This window comes from Mesoplodon mirus (assembly GCF_964341445.2).
Source record: "Mesoplodon mirus genome assembly, chromosome: 1".
NCBI lineage: Eukaryota > Metazoa > Chordata > Mammalia > Artiodactyla > Ziphiidae > Mesoplodon > Mesoplodon mirus.
Window position 1 is genome coordinate 78,477,139 of NC_138976.1, and position 22,440 is coordinate 78,499,578.

Here is a 22,440-nt window from a genome sequence, read left to right on the forward strand (position 1 = left end):
CTGGTTATATCTCAAGGTGGTAGAAAAGTCCAAGCCTTTTAAGAAAGCTCTATATGTCTGTTTATATACTATATATTAACATGTCTCCCTGGGTAAATGCATATATATGTATATAAGCAGCATATACTACAGAACTCTTTACATGTTTATTTGTTTTCTATTTTAGTCTACTGTATCTTTTTTATAACTCTGTGTATAAGAAAAATATTCATGGTATGCCTGCAACTGATGGCTTGGGTTGATACCAAACTCCCAGTCAATTCTAAGGTTATTTATGGTTTTGAAACTTCCTTAAAAAGTGCTTTGGAACATCCCATAAAAAAGATACCAGCCCTTGAAAAACTCCAATTAAATTTATGCTGAGCTCAGATTAAATGGCAAAACTCTAGGTATGAAAATATCCACATGTAACCAGATATTCATATACAAAATGCTCGTGTGATGAGTGGTGTGGAAAATTGGCAGTTACATCCTGGAGACTTTCAGAAGACATGGTAGACTCATACAAATGATGAAGGTCACACAGCAGCATCACACATGACATGGATGGTGAGAAGATACCAATATCCCATATGGCAGTTTTAGGTGAGTTCTGCCTATTATTTTTTTAAGTTCACTATTACATATTCAGTGAGTGGCTTCACTGATGACAGGTGAGATACAAAATAAATTAAAAAATATAAAATTATTTAATTACATTCATCCTGAGCTTGCTTGACTATACTTGAATGCCCACTGTTTATAATAAACCACTTGACATCTGTTTTTAACATCAATTCTTTCATTTTGATTGCAATACAAAAAGGCATTTCTTTTCCCTTTATTTTCTTCTAAAAAGATAAAAGTTGTGGCACAGCGAATATATACGAAACGAATAAATAAGAGACAGGTGAACTATGACTGTTACCTTGTTTTTTCTTTATAATGATCAATTACAGAAGTGGTGGCATGAGAAGGATGTGGGACGTTAGGTAGAACTGCTTGCTGCCGGCTTATACTGAATAAAAAGGATGCTCTTCATCAGTCACTAGTGATGGAGCCAATGTGAAAAGAAAACAGAATTGAAAGTTTAGAATATCTCATTTGTATGCTGGCTATTCTATTTTATTTTTGCAATTTAGCCCTGCATCCTAAAACTCTTGATAACGGTCAGAAATGGAAAGATGACTCCTGGCACGGACAGTGCTTGAAGCCCCGTTCATTCCCAGAACTCATGGCTTTCTGAAGTGCCTAGTGATACACATTCATCTCAACCCTTCTTCTCCCTCTTTCCCCTCCCTACCCATCAAGTGTGAACATGACTTAAATCCCATGTTTGGCACTGGGCCAGAACAAATGCTTTCTTGATCTCTGGCCCAGAAGTCACCTTTGAGTTAACACCTCCCAAGGCAATATTTGTTTTGCTCAGCTAAGAATAAGCAGGTAAGTTTCAAGGAAGGGGAACAGGTGAAGTTTGGGGAGAAATTTAGGGCTGGATTCTTGAGCCTCCTGCAAAGCTTATTGGAAGGTTTAGTTGTGTTTGCTTTCAAAGCTGTGGAAAGCGGATGTTCTGGAGAGGCTCCTCATGGACAGACTGTCCCCTCGGCCCTCTGGCCTGGAGGACTTACTCCTCTGGAAGGAATCTCTCAGGCTTGCTGCACTCCGCTGCCTGTCGAGCTTGTCGCTGATGGAGAAGCTCTTCCTGGCGTGTGCATGTGGCAGACGTGGCTCCTCTACTGAGTAGCTGCTGGCGCGCTCTAGCTTGGGAACTGTGACGTTGTTGGACAGGGTTCTGCCTGAATTATCACCCTCCTGGGGGCGCATTGCAATGGCGGCTCTTCGGCCCTTGGCCTCATTCTCCTCACTGTCAGAGCTGGGGTGACTCAGTTCTGCTTCTCGTTCGGGATGGCAGCATGATGAGTCCTCCGCTTTTCCTCCAAGACCTCCCGGGAAGGTGGCTCTGTCAGCAACCACTTGAGGGGCGTTGACACACCTTGTGTCAATACAGTCTGTAATACTCGTGTATTCTGCTGTTTTCACAGGCACCCCAATGTTGGCATAATAGCTCCGCAAGGGAGAAAACATAAAACTGTGAGATTTCACGATGGGGGCCTCTTCTAGAAGGAAGGGGGTGGTGGCTAGGTAGCGGCTACTTTTGGAACGCTCGATGGTGTGGTACATTGGAGGGTCAGTGCCCCACAGGTTGTGGCATTCCGGGTGGTGGGTACAGTCTGAAGACAAAGATTTAGTGTCCATGGAGGTGATGTCCTCGAAATCAATATTCCGGCTTGGAGGTCTGTCTGTGGGTGCAAGAGTTGCACAGGCACGGCTTGAAGGAGCTGTGGAAGGTACTGGAGCCACAAAGCTGGGCTCTCCCAGCCCAAGGATGTTCATGGAATTGTCCAGAGGGTCTATATCACAGTGCAGCTCATCCATGGCAGAGACATAGATGTCTATACATGAAGAAGGTCTCCTGGAATCAGGAACAACGGCCAGGGTGTTTGCAGGGGCTGCAGGCGCTTTGGATTCTTTTGCTACAGAGTGGGAACTGGTAGCCCGGTGCAGGCTCAGGGACCTTTCTTTAAAAAGACTCTCCAACTTTTCTATCCCACCTTTGTCTTTCACACTGACTGAATAGAAAGAATGGCTTCGCATACGGGGCATTAGGGTTGGAGAAGTTGGGGACAAGGTCTCCTCACCTGCAGGATCTATACTCTCTTGGAGCTTGAAGGTGTTCCCCTCCTGGCTGTTGAAGCTGCTCTGGCGGACAATGTAGGCTGCGTCTGTGCAGTCTGAGGAGGTCCGCGAGCGGATTTTGTTGGACTCGGCCCGCTCCAGACCCGTCAGGCGCTCCAGGGCTGTAGCCATGCGCCCGATGAGGTCCTCGAGCTGCACCAGCCGGATGTCCATGGTCTGGAGCAAGGCCCTCGTGCAGTGTTGCCTCTCGTTGACTTCCTCCAGCCGCATGGACATGTTCTCCACCCTGGGAGGGAAAAGAGAACCAGGGTCACTTGGGGCTGGTTTCTCTGTGGGAGGCTGGAGAGCACAGAGGGGATCAGAGTTGCGCCCGGACTCTGTGCCCTCGCTGTCCCACTGGAGGGAAACTAAGGGGGGTGGGGAGGAGAGGATGGCAGTGACCCTGTCACTGAGAATCACAGAATCTCCATCTTCTGGAGCTGGAAGAGGCTTTAGAGATTATTGAATCCAGCGGTTTTTAGCTACTAATCCCCTTTTCCCTCAGTGGAAATTAATGCTCAATCCCAATAAATGAACACCAAAATTGAGTAGTTCTTCTTGAAGTAAACTGGGCCAAAGTTCCACCTTTTCCCACCCTCCTGGCTTTGCTGTGGCTTGGGGCAGGGTTCAATGACCTAAATAAGTATTAGGGTGTTGGCTTATCAGTCACCAACAAAATGAGAATGTTACATTTGGATAACTTTACCCAGAATTTTGCAGTAGAATTGCAGAATGTAGCTATTCTTACTGCAGTGTACATTTAAATTTGTATTCTATGGACTGGGATTATGTTTATTTTGCGTTTATATAATAATCTTTTGCTGTTGTTGTTATTCAAAACAATCCTTTTAGAATGTAGTGCCTCCAAAGGAACTGATAATAGTACTGTTACTGGGTCACCTGGAGCTGATCTAATTTAACCGAATCCTTTCATTAGTAAAGGAAAATCAAACATCAAGAAATTCAGCCAAGATTATATAGAGTAATTTATGGCAACTTACTCTGGAGTGGCTATCAATAAATAAATAGTCCTACTCCTCTCTCTCCATCTCTCTGGGTAGCTGATCACAGATGCTTTATATTGCAGTTATTTCTCCAGGTCTTGACCCTCCCCACTGGAAATTCTTAGGCGTGTGATCTGTCTCATATTCCTGTTCCCATTTCCGTGTTGCCAGCCCAATACGGGCCAGGTGTCAATAAAGGTTCACTGAGTCAATCACTGTGATGAACTTGATTTCAACTGTCTAATAGGTTGCCTGGTCACTTGTTTATAAAGACAGAGACCACACATTTAAAATAAAATTGTGCCATATTTTCACCTGCTCAAGTTAACTTGGAAAGGACAAACCAAAGCTAAGTTTTGGTTTGAGCTCAGACTTTCACTTTTAGATGCCCAAAGGCAAATCTTTTGGAGGATCTAAATAAGATCCATTCACAACTTTTTTGGGGAGGATAGAGATACTTTCCCAATACTTCCGATATGCACAGCTAATCACTTGACTGCTGACCCTTAAAGGGAACATGGTTGCATGCTTTACGAAGAGCGGTGGGCATCAGAGCTGGGTCCCTTCAGCTGGTGTAGTGGATGGTGGGTTGACAGTAGCAGTGCCTCTATCAGAGAAGACTATACATTTTAGTGCCAGAATGAAATGTGAGGCACGTGGCCCCCCTTGCTGGGGGACCTGAGGCCTTTTAAAAGCCTCCTCCTCCTCCTCTGCTGCTGCGGCCTTGGGGCCCATTTCTGCCTCTCTTAGCAACAACCTCCCAACTCACTCTACCTCCTCTGCTCTTTTACCTCTCAGCTTCCCTTCACTGGTCCAAGGTTCTGGACCGCTCTCAAGAGCCCTGCTTTGGGAACATTTTTTTCTTTTTCTCCTTCCTGCTGCTCCATAGCCAATCCAGAGCCTCCCAGGGTCCAGGCACACTCTGCCATCGTGCCCAGGTGTACTTCCATAAGACTTATAAATCGAGCAATTCTGTGTCTGGCAACCACCATGCTATTCATCCAGCTAACACAGATGATTCAGAAGGAAAATTCAACTTTCCTCTGTTTCACTTTGTTTTGTGGTATAAACATAGCCTGAGAAACAAATTACTTACAATAATAAGTTTGTGTGTCTTACAGACTTACAATTCACTTCTTCACCATCTAGCCTATGGAGTTTTCAAGTATTACAATTTCATTTTTTTTTGTAATTCAATAAGCTTTGTGTAAGTGGACAAAAATACTTCCTTCATTAAAGTCAGAAGGACAGATGGTACATTTCTATAGAATGAGGAGTTTTGTTTGGGATACTCTAGGTACTGGGTCTACCTAGCTTTTTAGTGTTGGCAGAGTAACAAAAGGCAGGATAGTTTTCTTCCTCTCTCTCCTGCCCTTTCCTGGAGTCTGGTGGATACAAGGTCGGTATGGAAAGAGATAAAGATGCTCTCTGAGCATAACTGCATGCGATCATTGATTTGAGCATGGTGAGCTATCTCCCTGCACTGTGGGGACCCTCCCCTCCCTGCATCCCACCTCGCTTTAGCCCCAGGATCCAATACTGCAGAGAAAACTAGCAGGTGAGAGGCCAAGCTAAGGCACCAAGAGGCAATTGAAGACTAAGGACTTGGTTGTGGGGAATAAATGGAACCCAGAAACTAAGGAGCCCAAGGGGATGGGAGGAAGAGAGAGGGGGTACAAGGAAGGAGAGGGTCGTCCAGGAAAGCAAGGAGGTGCCCAGTGGAGCCTCAAGAGCAAAGATAAAGAAGCATGGCTCCAGGGGATGGAAGTAGGGGAGAAAGCATGCTAGAACAGGGCCAAGGAGCTATTCTTCACCAAATCTTAATTCTCCTGTGGGCTCTGAGGTGCTTTGGAATGTAAGATTTGAATTTAAAAAAGAAAAAAAAAAAGGACTGTTTGATCCATTTCCTTTCAGAATTCTAGATGTGTTTAACCACCTAATTATATCATCAATTAGAGCACGGATATAACTGATAGGGGTTTAATGTAGGAGTTATAAAAGAATAAATGTTCCTAGAGTCAAGTTTACATATGCTTGTTCCATAAATAGAGTACTTCTCTTAATCTTTAAAAAAGAATCCTTGAAAAGTTATTTGCAAATGGGCACGCATCACAGATAAAAATAGGTCTGAGGAACAAACCAAGAGTTTCGAGTCATGATTGTAGTTTCTAGGAGCTGACTCCGGTCAAATAAATCAGGAGATAAAATGGAGATAAGAATTATAAGAACTTAAGGATCAATAAGAATCCTTAAGGAGATAGATATGGGAAGTGACTAAGTAAGAAAAGGAAAAGGAACTGTGGAAAGGAAGATGTTGTATGAAGTAACACTTTATTTTTCGTTCCCTCTTTCAAATCTCCAGACCTTGCATGGCTTATTTCAGAATAACTCACAAGGCAATCACAATAGGGACCCAACAGAACCCTGGAAAGCTGTGAGGTGGCTCCTGTTCCCAGGAGGCCAAGAAAGTGACAGCCAGGAGCCCATTAGAGAGGACTCAATAGGCTGGTGAAACAAACAAACACACAAAAACCAGGTAGTAAAACAACCAGCCTCTAACAGCCAATGTGATAAGGAAAAGGGCATTCAAAAGAAGATTCTGGTGGCACAGAAAATTTCAACTTCAATATGTAATTTCTTAAGGATTATTGTATTCCCTTCCAGAAATTCATCTTCTTTTCTGATAACCTCAAAATGTAGTTAAAGGAAATATGGTAAAAGGAAAAAGAGAACTGGCAGACCATGCCTGCTCTAAATTTCAAATATTCCCTGGAGTGCTAGCAGTAGAATGGGTGTAGGATGAAGAGCAAAAAAATCCCAGAACACATGAATCCAACTGTGGGGACTCTTGCAGGGGGGAAAAGGGTATACTGACACAGGTTTTCAGATCAAAGGCAACGATGCAGAGCAGCTAAAGCTAACTCTTGCTTATCCACAGACTGATACCTAATTTGTGAATTATTTAAGTCCTTTAGGGTCACCTACCCTTCCCTTTGGGCCAATTATCCTTCTCACTAACTCTGGGACCAAAAAAAGGGAGAAAAGTTTAAACTTGGTTCTATCAATGGAGATATCAAAGATCAGTTTTAGAAAAAGTCATGGTGGCAAGTGGGTGAAGCTCATTTTTTTTGGCTTACATTATTTTTGGATTATTTATAAATTTCATATATCCTAAGTTATTCCTCTCTCTTTGTTATGAAAAATTATAAGTTGTATATACTATTTATTAATAGTCATTGTCTAATACTTTTTAGATCTAGGTGAAGTGAAAAAAGGGTATAGAGCCCATTGGTTTGGGAAAGATAATGTTAGATTAAAAGATGACAACAAGGAATAATGTATATCTCAGTTTGTTTAAATTGTTACTGTCAAGGAGAAAGTTCAAACTGAAACTTCTGACAGGTGGGGCCCTACAGGTGGGGTGATGGTGAGGATAAACTGGAAGCTTTAAGTTAGGGGTCTGAGAATCAAATGCCTATAGAAGGGTAGATCAAGTAAGTAGGTGAAGCAGGCAAGGCATAAGAGAACAGAGGCAAGGATTCTGTGTCAGCAGAGAGCACACCCAGTCCAAAGGCATTCGGAGTGAATTGTAACAATTATTGCAAGCTCAACACAACAGCCCTCTGTGGGCAGATGCTGCCCACGAGCAACCAGTTTTCAAATTCTGCTTTAAATGAGTTAAAGGAACCAGAAAAGAACTTCCATCTCTGACCAACAGAAAATGTACGTGACCCTTAAAAACCAAAGGGAAGTAAAAAGAAATGCCAGGGACTTCCCTGGTGGCGCAGTGGTTAAGAATCCACCTGCCAATTCATCGGACACGGGTTCGAGCCCTGGTCTGGGAAGATCCCACATGCTGTGGAGCAACTAAGCCTGTGGGCCACAACTACTGAGCCTGTGCTCTAGAGCCCACAAGCCACAACTACTGAGACTGCGTGCCACAACTACTAAAGTCTGTGCGCCGAGAGCCCATGCTCCATAACAAGAGAAGCCACTGCAATGAGAAACCTGCGAACTGCAACGAAGAGTAGCCCCCTGCTCACAGCAACTAGAGAAAGCCCGCGTGCAGCAATGAAGACCCAACGTAGCCAAAATAAATTAATTAATTAAAAAAAAAGAAAAGAAAAGAAATTCCAGGAGACTGCAGATAGGAAATGTTTTTTCCTGACATTCAACGTTCCTGGATTCTAGGAATTATGGGAGTTTGACATCAATTCTAGGCAGCATTACAGAATGCTTAGTCGTAGGTAATTAAGCAGATGGTATCTTTTGAGTACTTTAAAGAGATAGGATTAGTTAACACAGACTACATGGGCTCAATGTTAATCTTGCCTCTCTTTTGATAGTCTAGACTAATAGAGAGACACAGATGTACAATACTTTTGATGAAGTACATTGTGATTTTAGCAGGGAGGTTGACACACTGGAGTGACTAGAGAAATGTGGACACCTGGCTGGCTGATTAACCAATGGGCCGATGTCATCATGAGAGGTATTTTTTGGAGTCATGCAATATCTTAGTTCTGTCTTGGTTCACCTGATCTGTGCTGGTGACATTTTGGTGGATTATGTTGAAGGCATAGCAGGTATGCTTATCAAGCAAACAATTATATAAAAAGAATAGGATGAAAAATTAATAGACTGATGATAAAATCAGGATCCAAAGTTGTCCTTAAAATGCTAGAATAATGAGCCAAAGGGGGAGCAAATTAAAGAAAAATTTCACAGCGATGAATGTTAAGTCTTGATTTTAGGTTAAAAACAAACATTTCACAAGAAGAGGTTTGAGGATATTTGAATTAGCTCACGTGAAAAAGCCCTGGTTTTAATTAATTGTAGTCGCACTCTGAACCAAAGACATGACTTGGCTGCTATGATTGTAATGCAATCTCATAGCAAATAAAACGTATAGATCAAACAATAACTACCAGTTACTGAAAGCATAATATCTCATACATGTTATCTCAATAACTTTTAAGATTCTACAGTTAGGTATTAATACTTCATTTTACAGATGGGGACATAGGTTCAGAGGAGTTAAGTAACTTGTTCAAGGTCACACAGCTAGTTACTGCAGAATTAGTATTAAAATCTTTCCATTATACTGTGCTCTTTCTCTTGCAACATGAAAAGAACTGCTTGTTCTATTGTACTCTATGATTATTAGCCTAGCATATAGTAGATGATAAAAACAGTAAATGAATGAATAAAGGAATTGAATCTAGGCTCTAACTAAAACACAGAATTAAGTTCCATTTAGAGACCACATTTAAAGGGTGACGTTGACAATTTAAAGTGCATACTGAGAAAGTGAGCAGGGTAGTGGGAGACCTGCTGTATGCATGGTAAGTGGTTAAAAGACCTTGGGGTATTTAGTTTAGAAAAGACAAAGCAAAGTGGGGAGATGATAGTGATCTTCACCTATGTAAAATACTTTCTCAGAGAGAAATGAATTTAATTTTTTTCTGTATTTATTCATAAGGCTGGTATCTAAGGCAATTTCTCCTCTTTCTAGGAGGTGCTCAAATAGAGGCTGAGTGTAACGACTATGCATTCTTTCAAACCAAAGTCCTTATATCCCCACCCCTAACCCAGGCCCTGCTCAGTACCTGCTTGTCAAAGTGCTGTTGGTCAGGTGTGTGGGAGAAACACTGCTTTGGGTACAAGTAATCTGTATTCACTGACCTCCCGAACTTATTCTGAATGTAAGGTGCCGAATTTTGTATGTTCCACAGTGAATAATTTTGCACCGTCCTCTCCTACTTTAACTTTTATCTTGTCCATCGTATTCTATTAGTGGTCCCCAAAGTGTGGTCCAGAACCAGCATCAGCATCACCTGGGAACTTGTTAGAAATGCAAATTCTCAGGCCCCACCTTAGACACAATGAATCAGAAACCCGGAGTGGGGACAGATGCCCAGCAACCTGTGTAGTAACAAGCCTTCCAGATGATTTTCAGGCCTTCTAAAGTTTGACAACACTGAGTTAGATGTTTCTGGCTGTTCCTGCCTTGGGTGTAAACTGGAACTCAATGAGACTGTGTTTTTTGAGGACAGGGCCCTGCCTTATTGTCTGGTATACAGTAAAGGTCCAGTATACATTTACTGAAACAGAACTGAACTAGTTAAAGGATGATGAGCACAGAATTTGATGGAACAAACTCCAAGGACTGGTTATCTTCAGCCAAGTCAAAAAATCCTCAGAAAAGAAGCCAGTCACCAATGTTGCTTAATAGCTTAGAAATTTGGTTATTTTAATATAATTATCACCAGCTAGATATTGTCTCAAATAAGTGAGGGCACTGGTTACAATCAATTAGCTCATTATATTCTGGAACTGTATTGCTTTAGATACATCATGGTCATTGCTATATAAAAATGGGAAAGTCAAGGATTTTTCAGGATAAAGTTCCTCCAAGGTGTTAATGATCTCCTGAATATTGTATTGAGCCCTATACATACCATTTGGTGACAAAAATATGATTTAATAATGATCCATTTAAATAGACAATTATGCAAGTATCTTTGTATTTCTAAGAAGATTCATGCAAATAGAACATGTATAAATAAATTATATTTTAAAGGTATTAGCAGGGGGAGAAGCATGGGGCTCACTATGTGAAAAAACCCTTTCCCCAAGTTTTTAGTAGAGTAAAGAACGAGCTCTTAATTTTTCTGATTTCAAATCTCTGTATTGAAGTTATCTAATATGAAGAGAAAATTATAAAATATTTTATATACTATATAGAATGTGCACAGTTAACTTATGTAAGTTTAACATATGTATTCAAATGTGTGTTTATACATATTTATCTATTTATCACTCTCTATCCATCTATCTATCCATTGAGCTAGCTAGCTAATGTAAAACAGGTGATTTCACATACCACTCCACTTAGAAAGGACACGGCCTAGAGAATGTGTGAGATTGGTAACATGGGCCCACTCTTCCCTGGTTGATTCCCTTATGCACCTCATGGTGCTTCTATGGTGCTGAGTATAATCCTAGAGTTTAAAGATGTTATTTTTGGGCGCATTTACAAATGCAAAACAAACCAAAACTACCACCACCAACAACAAAAGCAAAACCTCAAATAAACACAGAAGCAACAGAAGCAGAATGAGACCCGGGTTTAAGTTCACTTCTCTGGCACCTGGGCTTGGCCGAGAACTCGTCCTGGTCCTCTAGGCCAATGTTACTCCAGGAGGTCAGCTAACGCCTGGGACACAGGGAGGGTGGGCCTGCACACTGTCCTGATTTCTGGGAATTGTTCATCTTGGTCATGCTCTGAAGGGTGGGGCTCTGTAACCACCCACAGAAGAATAGGGCCTTGGGAAAGAAGTCTCCTGGAAGCTTTTGTAGGTGTGGGGTGAGAGCCTCAGTTGGAGGTGCTATAGTTCCTTTATGCTTCCATCCAAAAGGAATTGGTGACAAGGTCACAGTTTACATGCCCTGGTGTCTGTACCTCTCATTCTAGTTCCCCAGAAAGAAAGACAAAGACTTCCTTGCATCTTAACACTCCTTCCCCTACTTTTCTTTCCTCCCAGGTCTGTGGTTTTCTGAATCCAAAAAGCATTTCAAAAGCCCCTGGACATATGCTTTGGAAATATGTCTGAGCAATGGACAATGTGTCCATAGGGCACAATTTTCTGGGAATCACATGGCTATATGTCCATTAGTAAATAGCTTTTTCAAGGCCTCAGCATGAGAGAGATCTTTAGATTTGCAGCTCCTTCCTCTGTTTGCTGCAAAACTGTTTCACACCACATCATCATAAAATGCTCTATTTTGCAATGACAATATTGGCTGAGTACCTATGGATACAATCACTCAATGGCATATGTGTATATACTCACTTATCTAGACTGCGTTCTTTAAAGAAATAAAGGGCCAGGGACAGAAAAATGCCATTTGTGTAATTTCTACAGAGCCACTAGAGAAAATGTATGACATGGGTAAGCAGACAAAATGTCACTTCATGAAAACTAGAGGCAACTGACTCAAATCTTAGAAGTCTGAGTCATATATCACCTGAAGTCATCAGTATATCATCCTTTTCCCATTATTTATAATTTGCTTCTGCCATCTTTATATTGAAAGTGCTTAAAATTTAAAGTTACACTAATGCTTTGTAACACTCAGGGTGTTCTTTAGAAGAGTAGTTCCTGAATGCTGGGTTTTGAGCGCCAGACTGAAATGAAGTTTATATTAGTCTACAGCAAAATGGGGAAAATAAGAAAATGTAAGTTCATTTACATAAACTTAGATTTATTAACTTTAAAGGATTCTCTTCTCTTCATTCTGAGATTTTTTTCTTACAGCACTACCGGTCTACAAAACTATTTGGCCAATGAGATCTAAAATTATATAATAAGTAAGTAAAAAATCTGCCTTTATTTCTTTGCTTTTATCTTGTTCTATAAGAAGAAAAAAAAAACAATTCAAAAAAAACTCTCAACCATTATTCTATCTAATTCACAATTCTCTTGCTATCGTTTATTCAGAAGGTACTGGGCACCCATATAAGCCAGGCACTAGGACCATCCTCACCTTTGGAGAAGATGCTCAGTGATCTACATGAAACACAAACTTGATGGAGAGCCATGAGTTGGGTTGGGTCTCTCTTGGTTTATGTCTGGGTCAGAACTTTCCAGTTTCTGGTCTGAGCCAGCAACTCTTGCCCTTTCCTGGACTCAAAAATCTCTAGTGTCCAGGAAGGCGGCTGCTACTGCCTGCTGGAGAAGTCTAGGGTCTATAAGTCTGGGACTTTGATCTATAGACATTTCAGACAGCATTCTGTTCTCTCATAAGCTTGATGATTTCTTGGACAATAAAAATAAGCACAACGGGGTCTCTGTTTTTTTGTGGCCCTGCAAACAAAATCAATTGATAAGGCATGCCATGGTATAAAACATCCCCAGGAGGCATGTGCCCACGGGAACACACCTTTCTGAAGTCACTCGTATCCTCTCATCATTGGACGAGTTGAATCGGTCATCCTTTTCTCTGAAATATTCCTCTATGCACTGCTCTTCAAAATCATGTACTTTCTTGAGCTCATCATCAGTTATGAAGAGCTCTGTGGAAAAGAAATGAAAGATATGAGGCAGAGAAGTAAAAGCGATGGCACCTGACCTGTGGGTCTAATGACATTCCTAATCTAACTCAAGGTCAGGGAATGGGGCCCAGATTCTTCACTGAGTCTCAAACTAAATCCAAATCTGGTCAGGCAACTTGTGTCACTGTCCTCTTTCTCTGTGTTAGATTCATTATGGGTCTCTGAAGCTCACCTGAGTATACCTGGTTTACTGCAGAGACCGGTTAGAATTTTATATATTGTAAGGACAAGAATGTAGCTAAATAAAGGAAAGGGAAGCTATGCAGAGAATGGAGGTTTCTTAAAAACTCAACTTCTGGGCTGAGGAGTGTGGCAGACAGACATTGTTCATTCACCTTACTAAAAGCCCTTTGCAACCCAATTTCCCTTTTCCCTCTTCCCACTACTGAGACTTGGAAAGCCAAATACACATGTTTCCAGTGTCCCTTCAAGCTAGCAACAACCATGAGACCCAGTTTGGCTCAAGGAACAAAAAAACCTGCTGGAGGAAAGGGTTGTGTATTGAGAAGAGATTTTGCTTTCCTGATAAACTATAAGTATGTGGCTGCTTCTTTCTACCTTTTTTCACCTTCACGCTTCTGCCCTGAACATGAACGTGATGACTGGAAGTGCAGCAGCTATTTTGCTACCATGAGACAAGAGAGTGTGACAAGGAATAGCTGAGCCTAAAAACAGGACTTGGGGTCTTTGACTTCAGTGAGTCATTGTTGAGCTCTGGGCTATTTATTTACCTTTTTCACTTTTTGTTGTGTGAGAAAAGTAAAACCTTACGTATTTGTGTTACTGTTAGTCTGGTTTTCTGTTTATAGCTGGTAAACAAATTCAAAACTGATACAGTGGTAGAAAGAGCCCAGTGGAAATCTGAACCTTTTCTCCCCCTGAGCTTTCTACTTGCCTAAATGGGTGTTTCAAATGGAAATAGTGAATTTTGGAATTCTTAACCCCTCTCCAACTTTCCAATTTTAATGTCTCAAAAGAAGTCAGGCATTGCTGTGTCAGAGAAGTTGTTAAAAGCTTCAGACTTAGAGAAGCAGTTGATTATTAAGTGGCTTTGGTTTCAAACTTCAGTTGCACTAGTGATCACCTGGAGGTAATTCTTGGCCCACAATCCTAGAGGCTCTGGTTCAGTAGATTTAGTGTAGGTGGTCTATTTGACACACTTTGAGAAACCACGGTAGGTTGCTTGTATGGGGGCTGGATTCCCAATGGTTCTTAACTGTGGGTGGTACCCAGGGGATATTTAGGAATCTGCAGGAGCTATTAGTATTCAATGTGTGGAGGCCGGATGTGCTAAATCTCCTGCAATATGTGGAACAATCCTATATAATGAAGAATTATTCTACCCCAATGTCAATCTAATCTCCTTCTAGAAACACTGGGCTAGAAGGTGGTTGGTGGAGGGTCTTTTTTTTTGTCCTTGGAATCATGGAAAGCAGGACTGGTTTCCTCGTGAAGCCATATAGGCACAACCCTTAAGGCTTGGGAAATGTTTAAGACCTAAAAACATGATAGATCCAAAATTGACCATGGAAAATCAAACTTAGTCACCTACAACTCAACTCATGTCAGGATGCTTAAATTATATATACTGCAGCATTGGGAGCATACTAACATGGTTGATATATCTTGTGGTGGGATGTCTATAAAGTAAGAAGCTTAGAACCTATGAGGGTGCTAAAACAGCCCTGCTGGAGCCTGGTTTTATCTCACTAGGAAAGGTGTGAGGCTAAGAGTGCTCTCTTTCAGCCTCTCCTGTCTTCCTTCCAGCACCACTTCTCATCATGCATACCCTCCCATCCCTCCCAAGTCTTCGGAGCTGTGGGCAGGAAGCAGGAGGACCCAGGTGCCCAGTGGTCCTAGGTGACCACCTATACACGTGGTGGGGATTTCTGCTCTGTAGTTGCGGGGGGTTGTCACTCAAAGCTTACTCAGGCCATAGTCCCTTTCATCTGGGTCACTCTCGTGTTTTCTCCATCGGCAACACAGGTGCTGGAATATCATGGTCATGTGGCTGAATATGATCAGAGGTGGGGGCAGAACGGGCCTTTCATGGAAAGTCATGATGAGCTGATACCTCTGAAACTTCCACACTTGGTTGGATATTGATTTTACCTCAAAAAATGTATTGCTGAAATAGAGACCAGAGAGAATCAAGTGAGGAAAACCCCTGCTTTCTGGAGCGTCATGCCGCGCCCCTGCCTCAGTCTCCCTACTCCATTCCAAGGGCTCTGAAGAAGGACCCTCTTACTTAAAGACAGCGATGAGGAGGTTGACCAGCAGGATGTTTGCCACCAGGAGGTAGCAGGCCATGATGGCTGGCACGATCCAGTCTCCTGTCTTGCAGGGAGGCAGTTGGATTATTTTACCATCCTCTCGAGTCTCATTCTGTCCACAGGGAGCTGGAGGAAGCAGCACAGGCAAGATGTGAGAAATCGTGTGGTTCTGCGATTGAAATCACAGACTGAGTTGAAGGAGAGGTTTTTAGATGAAGGAAAAATACAGCCATCTCAAAACAAACAGAAAAAGGAATTCCAGAAAAGCCAAAACAAACGAAAGCTTCATGAATATCTCTAGGGGCTGTCTCTGCTGAGGGGAGTTGGTTCAGCCAGTCTCCCAAGTTGTCATCTGACACGAAAGAGGTGGGTGGAGCCCCCTGCTGGCTTGCCGAGTCCCTGGGGCACTTGGTGTCCCCCCAGGAAGCCTGGTGAAGGCTTTCCCAGGGAGTGCAGAAGGGGCAGAGTCTCACTGTCCATCAAGTTACTTTCAAAATGTGCGGTGGAGGCCAGAAGCCGACAGCTGTAAGAGCAGCAGCATCGAGGGGCTACAGACTCGGAATTAACACTGGGGCAGCTGTTAACTGCTTCAAGAAACAACCCAGGGACTCTGAGTTAAGGATTTGCTGTCTCAGTGTGGAAGGAACGAAACACAGCAGCACCTTGGGAAGTATTTAGGGGGACTGTCGCTCAGTGCTCCTGATGGATGGCATTTCATGGGGAGGGGCAATGAGGGGAGATGGGCCAGGACCCTGGAGCCTGTAGCCACCTGCTTTTTTTCCAGCAGCATTTCCATTCCAAAAATGTGCTTCCAGGGCACAGGGAACAAAACCCAACTGCACTGAATAACTGGGCAAATAGAGGAAAATAAAACATCTGACTGCACAGGGGACCATGTGGGGATCTTTAAAAACTGCCAATGCCCAGCTCCACCCCAGTCAATTGAACAAGAATCTTTGAGGGTGGCCCCGGCATCAACATTTCTTTCAAAATTTCCCAGGTAATTCTCAGGTGCCACTAACATGAGTCTACTGAACTAGAGTTAGGCTAGAAACATTATGTGATTTTTGACATGCTCTGAAGTCCAAAATACATCTTCTCAATTTATGAGGGTTTTAGTAGTATCAGGACACCAAGACTCTGTTTTTAAGGCCAGAAAAAGATGGCCAAAGTGCTTCCTTTGGACCTGCCTGTAAGATGATCAGGTGTTGATGGACTCAGATGTTCTCAAGGAACCGGCATCTTTTTTGTTGTTGGCGGTTGTGGCACTATGCACCCAAGACAGCCCTGTAAGAGGCTCTGATCATTTCCTCCTTTGGAAGGAAAACCCAATGATAGAGCCCGCATTGGCTCCAGGATGAAGTCCAAACTCTGAGGGTAGCTAGCCTGGTGCCATCTCTTGCTACTTCCCACCTCTCCCTCTGAGCACAAACTGGACCAAGTTTCTTGCAGTTCCTAGAACTGTCATGCCCTCTCTTACTTCCTAATTTTTTTTATTTTTTTGCGGTACGCGGACCCCTCACTGTTGTGGCCTCTCCCGTTGCGGAGCACAGGCTCCAGACGCGCAGGCTCAGCGGCCATGGCTCACGGGCCCAGCCGCTCTGCGGCATATGGGATCCTCTCGGACCGGGGCACGAACCTGCGTCCCCTGCATCGGCAGGCGGACTCTCAACCACTGTGCCACCAGGGAAGCCCTACTTCCTGATTTTGAGCCATGCTGCTTCTTTCGCTTCCCAAAGGCCCCCTGACACCTTGCTCCCACTCCCATGCTTCACCTGGATGAATCCTATTCACTCTTCAGTGCTCACTTAGCTTTCAGCTAACTTTCTGCTCCTTTCCAGCTGGGACTGGGATAGGTATTGACAAAGATCCCCTGCTTGACCGAACTCCACTCAGGCTCTTCTGAGCTTTTTTGTGGCCTCAACTTGTGGACTTCCATGCTTGTCTCTGCATTTGTCCAATTTTAGCAAGAATCCTGCTAAGTACGTTTAGCCAGAATCCCCATCCTCAATTTCTAATCACCATCGATGTCGAATCAGTTTCATCATTCTCCACCATCCTCCATCTGAAGTGTGATCACACTGGTCTGTCTTCAGTAAGAATCCATTATGTCAGGTAAGCCAGAACCCCCCTTACTCCTGATGTTTCCTCTTAGTGATCTTCCATCCACTGACCCACACCCAGCTCATGGCTATAAATTTCCTTTTTTTAAAATTTCTTCACTCAGAGTCGAGCCCGATCTCTCTCTCCTATTACAGAACACCACTGCAGTAGCCCCCCTTGAACAAGGTCTTCCTTACCATTTTTACCAAATGTCATGAATAATTTTTTCTTTAACAAATAATTTTTTCTTTAGTAATTTTGTCTTCCATATAATCCCAGAACTCCCTTTGCTTGCCCCTTTGGGGGGTTTCTCAACACCGTATCACTGCTGCCAATTTACTGGTCTCTGTGTCCTACATAAGATTTCCAGTGGTAACATGTCTCTTCATGGTTTCCAATTACCTGGCTCAGTGCATACACACAGCACATCCACACATATCCACACAGGAAAACTGTTGAGTGAATAAAGATCATTAAACACAATTTGGTTTTTGTTGAGCACTAACATTCACCACAGCTCTGCAGGCCTACTCATGATGGACAGTTCTAGCTCTAAGCAGTTGCTGGCTCCTTCCTTAGGTTCTTCCCAGAAATCCTGCCCTTGGTCTGGCAAGAAGGCTTCTCATGCTCAACCAGATGCCTGGGTCTCTGACACCCACTTGGCTGCAGGCCTCATGGAATAGCTCACTTTGCTTTTCTCTACTCAGGAAGCTTGCCCAGCCACCCGACCCCCTTCCTCCTGACTTGACCTCCCTTGGGGCTGTCACTCCTGTGCTGCCCTTTTCTTTGGTTCCTGCTCAGATCTCTATGGGGAAGCCGACAAAGAGCAGGAGAAAGAACTGCTTGGGGTAGGGTACAAAGTGCACACAGTTTTTACAGATGTGATCCCTGATTTCCATTTAATGATGTCATTCTGAGATTTCTCTTTACATTGTGGGAGAACGTAAAATAAACTTGTGAGGGGCAGAGCTCATCCAGCTTCTGACCCCGTATTTAGTGAAGATGCAGACACTTCCTCCACTAGAGAAGAAACCTTCTTCCAGCCTAGAGAAAAACCCAGGGAGAATAGTAGGTGCTCGCTAGTTTCAAGTGGCCCATGCGCATTTCCATGGGTCTTCAGATAGTGTCATTAACATGTCTCTAGATCTCTGCTTCATTCCCCTACTAGTTGGAAAATTGGACCAACTCATTACCTTTATACAAGATTTGATTTGATTTGATGTCATCATGACTGGCTCTGGGAACTCTCTGCCAATTCTTTGGGTATTAATTTATTCCACCCTCCCCCACCTTTTTTTCATCCTGCCTTTATAGAAGTAGTATTACTTTAGTGGTTAGGAACATGCATTATAATCCGGCAGACCTGGGTTCAAATCCCGATTCCACCATTTTCAAATGATGCAACATTAGCTTACTCCATGAACTTCAGCCTCCTCATCTGTAAAATGGGGTAGTAATAGTATATATGGGGGGGAGATTGTCAAGATCATTAAATGAGATAATGCATGGAGAGCACTTAGCTCAGTATCTAGCATACAGCACTTAATTAACATTAGTTGGTGTCATGATTGGTATTGTTATTTTGTAATTAATAGACTTGAAGCATCTCAAGGTGAGGGACTATGTCTTATTCCTCTTTATTTTACAATCACTAAGCATAGCACTTATTCTACAAACATTCATTGAGTGGTTATAATATGCTGGGTACAGGAGATGCTGGGGATTAAAGAGACAGTCCCTGTTGCTAAGGAACTCGCAGTTTAGTAGGGGGCACAGAAAGGGAACAGAACATTGCATTTAATGGGTGATGTGAGCTCTGCTGGGGGCTCTGAAGAAGCACAGCAGAACTGCTGCAGTCCTTCTAGCCTGGGTCACACTGAGCAGGCTGGTAGACAGGATCAGCCTTGAGGACTACCATCTAGACTCTACAGCAACAAGTGCAGTATAAATGAATTAGATGATCCTTGTGATAATGATAATAAAAATGAATCAGTAAGAAACAGCCTTCATTTGGTAATATCAGCAAAGAGGCAGTGAACATTATATGCAGCAGTTAGTGCAAAGCATTGCTTTGTAATGGCTCCTAGCCATGTCCGTGCTCAGAGCATTTATCTGCACTAGAAAGTGCTATGACTCAAACTTACAGATGTCTACCCTGATGAAGATGAACTGGGTGCCTTAAAGCCCTGACAAGCAGATTTTAGGATAAGTTATCTGTTATAACTTATATAAGTTAGAGTACCAACCAGTATCTGGGGGTTCATATTCCCAGGGAAATACTCCAGGGCACACAGACCCAAGATGGCACACGGGTGGATGTTTAGGAACGTGTGGGCTGGTGGACGCCATTGCGCCTCCTCCTTCCCTGCTTTGGAACCTGACACAAGTGGTTTTTCTCCCAACCCTCTTGCAAGAAGTAAATGCACAGTCACTACCACCCTCATACCAAGTGACATGTTGTTACTTCCCTCTTTGTTGGTGACAGTCAGGCAGAGTGCATCTGGTGGATGTTTGGTGGTTCCACCTGCCTAGTATATACACTTCCCCTTCCTCTGCTAAGAGCATCCTGGTTTCCCTTTGTGGAACTGTCCCTCCCTACTCTCAGTCCATGAAGTTTGGGTGAAATGAGCTGCATGCAGTTCCATATTGAGGAAATTAATCAGTGAATTTTATCTCCTGATTGCAGTGATTAGTTCAGAGATGGACATGTGATCCTAGCCTGACCAATCAGAGCCAATGAGCATAAAGCTTGGGACTTTTGCTAGAACTCGTATTAAAGAGAAGCTCTTTTTACAATGCGATATAAGTCTACCAAGTGAAGAGAGCCTGCCCAGGAGTGACTCCATCACAGAGAAGAGAAACAGATTCCTGATTCAGCCATGCCTAAAACCAGAATTCTTCAGTTATATGAACCATAAATTTCCTTTTTTCCTTAAGTCAATTTGAATTGGGTTTCTATCATTTGCAGTGAGTCCTGGCTAATACAGTCACCCTTGCCTCCCTGTCCCCTGTCCACGGTCATTAAGGATGTTGATATTTTGTTTATACCAATCCTGAGAGCCTACATTTGGAGCCTTGGAGTAGCATGAAGAGATTGGAAGAGGCAACTGGCAATGTGAAATCTGACCTGACATCAAGGTTGAATCAGTTTCAGCGTTTCAGGAGCCAGAGGCTCTGTTGCTCTTTTTCTTCCCCAAGCATAGAAGAACTTAAGGGGTCTACACTGCTCAAAGCTCAATTGTCCTCTGACTCAGAAACTAACGATACAGATTTCACTTATTATCAAGTCAGTAGGGTAAACACACTTTGGAAACTGGCCAAAGTTTCCAGCTACCCCCAAAGTGAAGAAAACCTTGCTCTAGAAGGTGATCATAGATAGATTAGGCCAAAGCAGCCCCGGTGGGGGTGTGTGTGTGTGCGGGTACAGAGTGTAAAGGCTACATCTATGCAATTATGGCCAAATGAGAAGGGATCAAACATTTGGAAATGCAGATTCTCTATGGTTTATCTACGTGGATCACAATGACACATCACAAGGCAGAAAGTTGGAAGTGCATTAACAAGTAGAAGTGAAATGGATGACTGGGCTCTAGAACAATGACAGGTTGTGCAGTTATAATCCAGCCAGATTATGCAGGTCAGAGTAAGAAAGTCCTCCCTTTTCTGTACATGTTCTGGAGAGCAGCCTTCCAATGGCTGGAATTCTTTTTATCATAAATAAATTTTTATAATAACTAAAATAAGGGTCAACAGAATCCCTCACTAGAATATAAGCTTCATGGGGAAAAGCGTTTTTGTCTGTTTTGTTCACTAAAGAAACAACAGCTATAACATTGCCTGGCACATGGCAGATGCTCAATAAATATTTGCCAAATGAATGCGGGCAGGAATATCACATACTGTACATTTGACCTGCCATGTCAGGCATTTCTGTAAGGGTTACATTCAATCAATTTCACTGGGCCAGTGTTTGTTTTCCTATTTAGTTCAAGATCTTAAGTGCCACCATGACCTGCTAATATCAGATGGTTCCTGTGAGAGCAAAAATCTGAAAGAGGGGAAAAAATAGATTCTTGATTATTTGTTTGTTTTTGCAATTAACTTGCAAAGGAACATGCCTGGCTTTGGTAAAGGCTATAGAAAATCTCCCTTCTGAATGCTGTTGCATAAATCTCCATGGCACACCAGACATAACACCCCATCTTAAACTCATGGCAGACATTTGGTAATCAATCATTACACTTTTCTGTCAGGTTGTAGCCTTGGAATCCTTTTTACGACAAAACTCCCCAAAGCACGACTAATCAACTGAAGTTGACACAAGAGATTGAAACTTTCTCTTAGTTCTTTCAAAAATGAGAACATTAGGTCTCGGTGAAAGATAATTTCTATACCTCTTTTCAGGATCCTCCTCATGCCCACATGGCCTGGCCTTTGCCCAACCTATACTACCTTGAAGTTGCCCAGGAACAAAAAAGGGTCAAATTAGACATCCTGCTTTTCTTAGACCCTGACTTTTTTTTTTTTTTTTTCCCCCAATACGCAGGCCTATCACTGTTGTGGCCTCTCCCGTTGTGAAGCACAGGCTCCGGATGTGCAGGCTCAGCGGCCATGGCTCACGGGCCCAGCTGCTCCGCGGCATGTGGGATCCTCCTGGACCAGGGCACGAACCCGTGTCCCCTGCATCGGCAGGCGGACTCTCAACCACTGTGTCACCAGGGAAGCCCGACCCTGACATTTTTGATGAAGGGCCACCTACATATGTCCTGGGCTCCTGGACACTGCCCACTGCCCATTTTAAAAGATACGTTTTAAAATGGGTACTTCTGGGACTTTCCTGGTGGTGCAGTGGTTAATAATCCGCCTACCAATGCAGGGGACACAGATTCAATCCCTGGTCCGGGAAGATCCCACATGCTGTGGGGCAACTAAGCCCATGCACCACAACCACTGAGCCTGCACTCTAGAGCCCACGAGCCACAACAGTTGAGCCCACGTGCCACAACTACCGAAGCCCGCGCACCGCAATGAAGAGTAGCTCCAGCTTGCTGCAACTAGAGAAAGCCCACGCGCAGCAACAGAGACCCAACACAGCAAAAAAAAACACAAAAAAACAAAACTAAATTAAAATGGATGCTTCTAGTGGAACTGCTGATCCTAGTTTGTTATTTGGGATCCACTAAAGTGAAGGACAGTAGAGATTTGGAATAAACAACTGTGGAAAGCA

The 22,440-nt window shown here is 43.1% G+C and overlaps 1 protein-coding gene across 6 annotated transcripts in view; it reads right to left on the minus strand.

Annotated features, from left to right (window-relative positions):
* Window positions 1–1,361: 1,361 nt before the first annotated feature.
* Window positions 1,362–22,440, minus strand: part of TRPM3 (transient receptor potential cation channel subfamily M member 3) — a gene marked incomplete at its 5' end in the record, with an annotated part of 816,760 nt that continues 795,681 nt past the window's right edge. For all 6 annotated transcript variants that reach the window (XM_082615532.1, XM_082615530.1, XM_082615528.1 and 3 more), the window contains 4 exons: window positions 1,362–2,962; window positions 12,666–12,798; window positions 14,766–14,965; window positions 15,086–15,236. In XM_082615532.1, the coding sequence (XP_082471658.1) occupies window positions 1,510–2,962; window positions 12,666–12,798; window positions 14,766–14,965; window positions 15,086–15,236 (1,937 nt within the window). In that variant the 3' untranslated portion in view covers window positions 1,362–1,509. The remainder of the gene's footprint in view (window positions 2,963–12,665; window positions 12,799–14,765; window positions 14,966–15,085; window positions 15,237–22,440) is intronic.